Here is an 8,803-nt window from a genome sequence, read left to right on the forward strand (position 1 = left end):
ATATATATATATGTAAAAGGATGCCACCAAAGATCAATTTCTAATCAAAGACACTCGTCCAAGTTCATTTGTCTCAGTTACCTCTGCTGAGGTCTTCTCACTGTTAGCTCTTCTTCGGCAGTTTTCGCAGCTCAAATATCAGATGGATGTGAGGACTGAAGGTGTAACACCAGCGGCAGCTCGATCCCCAGGCACTGCAGAGCTGCCGTTACCACAGTGCGTATAAATACAACAGATTGCTCAGTGTGGAAACAGATGCAACCAGTTGCAAACATCCCATTGGCTCCTCGCTCAACTTCTGTTTGACCGCCCTCCACTTGTTTTTATCCCCAGTCAGACCTAATCTGTTGCTCAATGCTGCAGCTCTATTTTTATTTGTGGCTATAAAAACAAGTGAGTAAATATTGCAAGAGGCTGCAAAGTCTGCTCATCTCATGGCACAAAGATGATGTCATCCAGAGACTGTCTGACTCATGACCGGGTCACTTTCTGAGCTAAAGGAAGTTCATTGTCATATTGTTGCATTAAGATGTTCGGGACAAATTTTAACAAGTCATGTCTCCTTAAGATACAGTGAGGTAAGAGAAAATTTAGAGAGTTAGGACATGAAAACCAAATGAAAAAGAATTCTGAATTCATCTAGCTGAAAATGTGACCTCACATGAACGACGGTAACCTCTCAGCAGAGCATCTTACCACTCCTACTGTACACCCATGATGTGATAACCTTTAGTGAACTGGAATGAATGGGATGAACTGACATTAACGTTGTGAAACGGATAATTTAGGTCAGTGCTGATCATTCTGAAGTGTGTGTGGCGCCACCTGTTGGAGGGAGACTAAAGACCATTTTCACAGAAATTACAGTAAATTGGGAGAAAAATTCCATAAATTAAATTAAATATGGATTTTTTTTATTATTCATTTTTTGTGGGTTGGTATGTTGTGTTTTTTATTATAAAGCTTAAATAAAAGTTAATATATTTAAGAAGTGATAAGGAGAGAGAAAGAAGGAACACTTATTCCTCCTTGTTTTATTTAGCTCTCATAAAGTCAGGGAACCAGATCAGCTTATTGACCAATAACAGTTTGATTCATTAATTCACCCTTTTATAATCAGAACTTTAAACCATAACAAATGGATATTTATCAAATCAGGTGGAGGCCGAATTGGCCCTTTTTGTACTTGGACTCAAAAATAAAATAATCAACAATAAAAATCGACAATACAAATGACAGTAAGAATTTGGAAAACTAGTTTGAATATGTAGTTTGTTAGATTTGATGGTTCGACATCTTGAGTTAAAGCAATAATTACTCAAAGATTAACACTCTTTTATTAAAACTAACAGAAATCTGTGGACAGAAAACATTTTGTTTCGTTCCGTGCAGTAATTACATGAAGTTAACCATTTTAGGTCAATAGTTTACTTTTGGAGTTTTGGTTGGAAGCTGTTATGTAATTCAGTCGGTTATCAAGTTGGTAATATAACTCTGAAAGTAATGAAACAATGCTTACCAAAATTTCAACCAGACCTGATTTTGCTTGTTAGGCGACAACACCCAGGTGCAGCGGTGGACCTCGGATGGTACAGCTGGATTGGATGTGGCTTCCCTGAGAGCTTGGCGTGCAGGTAGGGTGGACCTGTTCAACCAAGGGTCAGCTTTATGGGTGGCAGAGATGATCCAAGCCTGAGATCTTCAGCTCATGAAGATGACGACGACGTAATTAACTGCATCTCTTGGCTAAGAAAAGAAATTCAGGTTGTTGTCTTTTCGTTTGCCCAGGTGAGAGAGGTGAAAGGACAGTAAGACAAAACCCATCAGGACAGGGAGGAGACAAGCAACTGCGGGTGTCTCACAAACACTCTGCTTTTTGTGACTTATCAGCTCCAAGGACTGTTTTTGAAACACAGCCTGTTTTGGCTGCAAAGCTCTCTGCCAAGAGATTCCTCACACACACACACACAAACAAGCTTGCATTTCTATCTTTATTAGGACCATTCATTGACTTCTAACCCTGACCACTTACCCTAAAACTAACCTAAACTCAATTCACACCTTAGTCCTAAACTGAACCCCCAACCCAAAAATGAAGTTCTACCATATTAAGACCAGTCTTTGGTCACCATTAGGACTACTGGTCTTGACAAGGTAGGTGTGTATACCAGAAACGGTCCTAAAAAGGTAACAAAAACAAGTACACACACACAATTATTCTTCTATCCACATGTGGACTTTCCATTGCCTTCCATTCATTTACCAGTCATTTCTAGCTTCAGCACTTCATTGATTTCATATTTGTTAAACAATAAATCAACCTTATTCATGTTTCAAACATGTCAATCAAATAAACATTTAGAATTTTTTTACAAAGCTTAAAATAAATGTTTGAGCATTTTATCTCTAGCATTTATCTATCTTAACTGTAGCTGATTGCGTGTCCAAGGACAGCGAATGTGAAGAAACAACCTGACCTTTTAGCATTACGCTGACATTTGTACCATAAATTCACTTCCCAGGTGATATTTTGTAGGTGGATCTGTGAAGAATAACATAAGAACACATGCCATGAATTCAGTTTTTATTGAAGCTCGGATTTCCAGATGTCAAACCCACATTTGAACAAAACGTATTTGCTACCTCTCAAAAAGCAGCACCAGTTCACAGTGAGAAGTGTGTGGGAACATGTCCACAGGCACAGCCAGAGTGGGAGAAAAAGCCTCTCCTGTGAGTTTTCTCTGTGGGTCAGGAGCACAACAGAGCTCCTTGAAGTTCCTCATGGCCTCGCCGTCAGGCTTACAGGAAACGTAGACCAGCCTGCGGATGGCAGCTTGGTTGCGCAGCGCTCTGACCACTTTGGGGTGGAGGCCGCTCCGGGATGGGTTGACCACGGCCGTGAGGCCTTCACCTGCAGAACCGAGCTGGGACATCAGCCCGGGAAGCACCACCTCCGCCTTGCCGGGGATAAACTCACAGTTGTGTATGTGGTTAAGAGCCGCGTTGTGAATGGCGTCTTTCACCGCCTGTTCGATGAGCTCGATGCCGATCACTCTGTCCACTCTGCGAGACAGAATGATGCCGATGGCACCGGTGCCACAGCACACATCCAGAAGAGTGTTTCCACTCTGTGACCGTCCTTCTTCTTGCTTGGTGTTCGGGAGACAGAGGTCCCTCACTGTGTTATACAGCACCTCAGCTGCTGTCAGGTTCACCTGGAAAAACGCGTCAGCAGAGATGCGGAACTTGAAGCCCAGCAGCTGTGAATCACAAACAAATATGTGTTCTTTTAAATTTCTGCTTTTTGGGGTAAAAACACACGAGTCACAGCTTTACAAAAAAATAAAATAAAAACTAACAAGCAAGTACTTGTCAGATATTTTACTATGCATAACAAAATCATAAAAACAGGCTTAAAATGATTCATAAAGAAACAAAATCCACAGAATTTATTTTCAGACCAATGGTTAATGCTTAAATTCAAAATCTGAAATCAAAATTTATGATTTTTATGGAAAGAACTGAAGTGACTGAAAACAAGTCAACAATAATGCTGTCCATAGAAGAGCTATTTGAGATGAAGTATGATCATTTTGATGTTTAGTTTGTGTTTACTCTCAGATATGTTGCATGTCCATTGTAAAACATATCTAAACTGAAACATACTTGGAAAAAACAGTATGTTACCCATATTTTGAAATATGTGAATTTGTCTCTCTTCAAATTCACTTGTATACTTATAGCAAAATGTTTCCTCCTCAATTTCCCCACCGTTTGTTTACCTACAGAGTATGTAAACTCACGCCTCCATTAAGGTTTTCAGCTGACTGCTTTGCTTACACTGAGTGTGTTCCTGGATTTCAGAATTGCTTATTAATATATGTGACATCACATTGAAACGAGAATTAGGTCTAAAAGTTGTATGTGGAAAAATAGGCAGATATTGGGTTTTGATTTAAACGTGTGCAAAAAAAATTGCATTTTGTCAGCATACAGTATAATAAATTAATGCCTTATCAATGTATCATTTGAATGAACTGTCTAAAATATAATCCTTAAAAAAATTAAGCAATATATTTTTAGCAGTAGCAACAAAAAACCTGATTTGGAGGAAAAACGCCTTCAAATGTAGAATTTGTCCCTGTGAGCTAGCAAAGTTTTTGTTTCTTTCCAACTGGGAAATCTTAATATACAACTAGACATGGGTTTTTACGATGTAAAAGCAAGTGTGCATTGCCAATGCACACTATTGTGATTCGTTTCCCATCCAAGTCATCTGAACTTTGCCATGCTTCACCTCCTGCATACTTTGTCCTAGAGCTGTCATTGTAATTTATATCTGTAAAGCCCCTGTGCCAAATGATGGCTATGCCTTTTGGTGCCTGTAAAACTTATAGTTTTTGAAATATTAATGTTTAATAAATTATAACGACAGTCAATGGAGCCTTGTATTGGTCCAATACTGCCCCCTGCTGCATCTACACAATATGGTACTGCACCATAGTTTCATAATATTTAAACTCAGTAGCTCAGTGATTACAATATTAATATGATTGTATTTTGATGTTTTACTGTAATACTGTCTTTATGTTGTCCTATTGCTGTAATATATTGCACTTAAGTGTCAATAATTGCATTGGCAAGATAAACTTTTTCTGTATACATACAATCCAATCCCTGGGATTGTCCTCTGCCACTTCTCCTATAGTCTCATGATGAGAACTGTGGGCTTTCATGCGGGAGATCAGGATTCAAATCCAGCTACTGCTACTTTAACAAAAATCTCTTCAAACTTCATATTGTCACACAATTACCTTAATTATAAAAACCTGCTGATGTGACAGGCACAAGCTGGTATAGAAAACATATTTGAACTTGGTCAAATTTCAATCTGAAAGTCCAATGCTCCTGCCTACATTGTCCTACACCTGCCATTGTAATTTCTATCTATAAAGGTCCTGTGCCAAATGATTGCTTTGCCTTTTGGTACCTGTACAACTTGTAGTTTTTGAAATATTAATGTTTCAACTTTATTCCAAATTCATATGTGAGTCAATGGGGCCTTGTAATGGTCCAATACTGCCCCCAGCTGTACTCAACTTGTTACTGCACCATAGTTTTTTCATATTTAATCTCAATTGTTCAGTGTTTACAATACTAATATGATTGTATTTTGATGTTTTACTATAATATTGTCTTAATATTGCTCTATTGTTGTAATATTATGTATTTGTCAATAATTGTATTGGTAATGTGGCCTCTTTCTGCACACATACAAACCAACCCCTGCCACCACCTTCTGCCACAACTCCATTGGTCTAATGGTCTATGTCATGGACTTTCATGTGGGACATCAGGGTTGAAAACCCAGCTAATGCAATTTTTTACAAAAAATCTCCTCCAACTTCATAATGTCACACAATTACCTTAATTACAAACACCTACTGATGTGACAGGCACAAGCCGGTTTAGAAAAAACATTTGAACTTGGTCAAAGTTCCTTCTGCTAGTCCACTGCTGCAGGCAAAGTCATGCTGCAATGACATGCTACATGGCAATGCACACTTGCTTTTACATCGTAAAAACCCATGTCTAGTTGAGGTTTCCTCTTTATATTGACATCAAAAAGTACTCAATAAATTTACATAAAATTATGATTCAGACCAAACAGTAATGTATTATTGTAACCATCAAGACAAATTAACATCTCTGGATAAGCTTATGATATCAGAACGATCCAGGTATCAATATGTAGCTTTTAAAGCAGGAATCTGAACATGTAACTTGGTCATTTTGACCAAATTTGACTTAATCCTCATTTCGATATGATGGGTCACATATTTGTGGAAAACCTCTGGAGTAAACTCTTAAACGGCACCACTTCGTACAGTTTGGGATGACCTATGTTGTGTTTTATTGTATATTTTAACTCTTAAAGCGCTCAGTGATCAGTGAAAGCACTTCCTGCTGGATAAGAGATCACGGCGTGTGTCATCACCTCCTCATACATGTACGGCTGACCGTACAGGAGCTGGTAGGGAGACTCCACGTGGGTGCAGCGGGTCATGGCGCTTTCCTGGAAATACAGCGAGTCCAGTTTGCAGAACGATCCGGGCCCCTGTGTGAAATAGTCCACCAGCTCAGCCTTGTGGACAGCCACCTCATCAGGGGTTAGTGGATGCGGGTTAAAGTACACGATCAACATGGTGTGGCCCTGAGCGTTGGTCCTCACAGTGATCTCTCTCCAGTGACCCCCGGTGTGGAACAGCAGGCAGGGGTCCAGTGGGGAGCTGCGGATGAAGTCCTGATAGCACCGGGCCACCTGTTTGTGCTTCTCCGGTATGTTGAACAGGTGGTCTGTGTTGACACAGACAATGTTTCCCTCCACGCCCCTCCCAACATAATTCCCAACTGTCTTTGGATTTCCATCCGCTCCTTTGTTCACAGAGAACGTAGATTTATTGCGGTAGCCATTCCTAACAGGAGACGGGAGAACAGGCAGGACAGGGATGCTGGGTTTACCTGCAGGTGATTCTGATGGTGACCGGAAGTCCTCTGAAAGATGCAGAGAAAGCTGAGCCATGATCATCTCCTGCTGCTTTAGTTTGACTTGAAGCTGCTGCTCGTATCTCAGCCTCCACAGAGGGGTGACCACATCAGACAGCCTTTCCTCCCAGGACACACAGCCTTCATCCCAGGCAGTCTTCTTCTTTCTCCGCCTCGTCCTCTCCCCGGTCTTTGACAGAGCTCCAGCTTGAGAGCTAAAAGCTAAGGGTCTCCTCGAGGAGCACAGAATGTTGTGTCCGGCAGCTATGACCGACCTGCAACGCGTCGCCAGCAAATTCATTCTGACTGTCGAAAGAGTTTAGTTTGAGGATTTACTAAGACAATTAATTTAAACATTAATATGTAAATATAATGCTCAACTTTCATGAGGACTTCAATTGTCCTTCCTAAAGAGCGTGGTGAGTCTGGTGACTGGTTGTTTCCCAGCACAGATGCATTACCGCCACCTAGTGGACTGGAGTACTGCACAACTAGAGGGATGTTCCACATAACTTTAAAGTGTTTAAATAATATAAAATAATTAATATAAAGCCCCATGCCACCCCTCTATTGTATATGTATTATATAAATATATATTTGATTGTAGTAATGCACTAATAATGGGGAGGAATCCAGAACCCTAAAAAAGTTTGATGCAGTCAGAAGATAACTCTCCTGTCTTGTCTGCATGACTTCATTAACTTTATGATTTTGAGTGCTGGAAGACTGTCAAAAGCTGTTCTTGCACTTGGCCATGTTCTTTCACCAGCAAAAAACTTTACTATAAGTTGTGTTGAGTAAATTAATAAATGGTTTGTTGCTCTACTCATATTTTCTACATTATATTGAATTAAAATGCTGCACAAGTTTAATTTTTGGACTATTGAAGCTTTAAGCAAATATAAACAACCTAATGTCAAATAATACAGCTTTTCCACTATTCCACTCTCTCATTTTTGTTCTGATTTATATTTAATTCAATTAAAAACCTTCTGGTTTAATTTATTTATTCATTCATTCATTTTAGAAAACTGTACTGAACCTTGTCTGTGTACATTGCTGTTTTTGATACTATAAAGCTGCTTTCAATGGCAATCTTCTATTCAGTTAGAAGGGAAATAAAGGAAAGCAGAGAATATTTCAAATCTGTCAGGTTGTGGAGCAGGACAGACCACACTTCAGGTTTGAACTGAAAACACTGCTGAAAAATTTTAGAAAAATTCATTTCTTTATACCGTGACCACTCAGTGAAAACTGCTCCGCTTTGTCTTGATACTAAAGTATAATTTTTTTCAGATGAAAAATAAACAGCTGAACTTAAAAAAAATCTATATTTTCTTTTATCTATAACTTGTGCTATTGTATACTTGTAAGTATAACAGAATACTTGACCAGAGCAAAGGTTTTGTATTCATGTGTTACAGTCTTGTTTATTTTTGGAAATGACAGCAAGTTTTATATATAAAAAGTTTTATAATTCTACTATTTAAAGATCACTGACTATAGAAAGAAAACCGACTATAAAAACACTACCATTATCCTTCTGTACTTTTCCCCCCCACATGGTTTTGTCTCTATTTTAATCCTGGCAGATTTCAAGAGAACATTACAAAATAAGATTTTAACAATAAAGTATTCAAACACAAAGAGCCAGTATTATCACACTGGTGAGAACAGAAGCTCTTTTGTGATGTGATGAGAACAGATCAATCTCAACTGTTTCATGTTGTTAGACAACAAATAAAAAGGTATACTAAAAAAACAAACATGTTCTTTAATCTTCATCTCATTTTGTCACCACCGTGCTGTTCTGTTGTCAGTCAGCAGCTTCGTATCTGAAATCCGACGCTCTTCCTTCCATCAGATTTCTTCACCAGGCTCTGGTGTAAAATATTTTAATCTCCTCTGCCAGAAGCGCCTGCCGTTACAGCGTGTCACAAATTGGCATCGGGCATTTCACTGTTGTTTGATCCCATAGAGATGCTCTGTTTCTCACTGAGCGTTTTAACGAAGGTCGCAGAAGGAGACTGAAGCACCTTCCGTGAAAGTCGCATTCTTCCATCTGTCGGATCCCGTCCAAAGTACTTGACCTGTGATCAGAACGCACAAGAAACACCAGCGTCCCAAATTAGAAACACGAGGGCACGACCGATAATATTAACAAAAATCACATACCTGGATCTGCTGTCCCACCTCTAAACCCAAAGCACTTGGATGCTTGATCTAAACGAAAAAAAATTGTGTATTTATTTATATA

General features: G+C 39.2%; 2 protein-coding genes across 2 annotated transcripts in view; both read right to left on the reverse strand.

Annotated features, from left to right (window-relative positions):
* Nucleotides 1-2,567: 2,567 nt before the first annotated feature.
* Nucleotides 2,568-6,988, reverse strand: trmt2b (tRNA methyltransferase 2 homolog B). The gene is made up of 2 exons (XM_014005132.1): nt 5,999-6,988; nt 2,568-3,260 (listed from the first exon to the last, which is right to left on the reverse strand). The coding sequence occupies exons 1-2, from the start codon at nt 6,845-6,847 to the stop codon at nt 2,640-2,642; spliced, it is 1,470 nt and encodes a 489-aa protein (XP_013860586.1). The 5' UTR covers nt 6,848-6,988; the 3' UTR covers nt 2,568-2,639.
* A 961-nt stretch (nt 6,989-7,949) lies between these two features.
* The window catches only part of pnpt1 (polyribonucleotide nucleotidyltransferase 1), a gene marked incomplete in the record, with an annotated part of 11,379 nt that continues 10,525 nt past the window's right edge, over nt 7,950-8,803 (reverse strand). The window contains 2 exon segments of the mRNA XM_014005133.1: nt 7,950-8,636; nt 8,722-8,769. Of these exon segments, the coding sequence (XP_013860587.1) occupies nt 8,481-8,636; nt 8,722-8,769 (204 nt within the window).

Source organism: Austrofundulus limnaeus, unplaced genomic scaffold (genome assembly GCF_001266775.1).
Source record: "Austrofundulus limnaeus strain Quisiro unplaced genomic scaffold, Austrofundulus_limnaeus-1.0 Scaffold28, whole genome shotgun sequence".
In the NCBI taxonomy this organism is placed as follows: domain Eukaryota; kingdom Metazoa; phylum Chordata; class Actinopteri; order Cyprinodontiformes; family Rivulidae; genus Austrofundulus; species Austrofundulus limnaeus.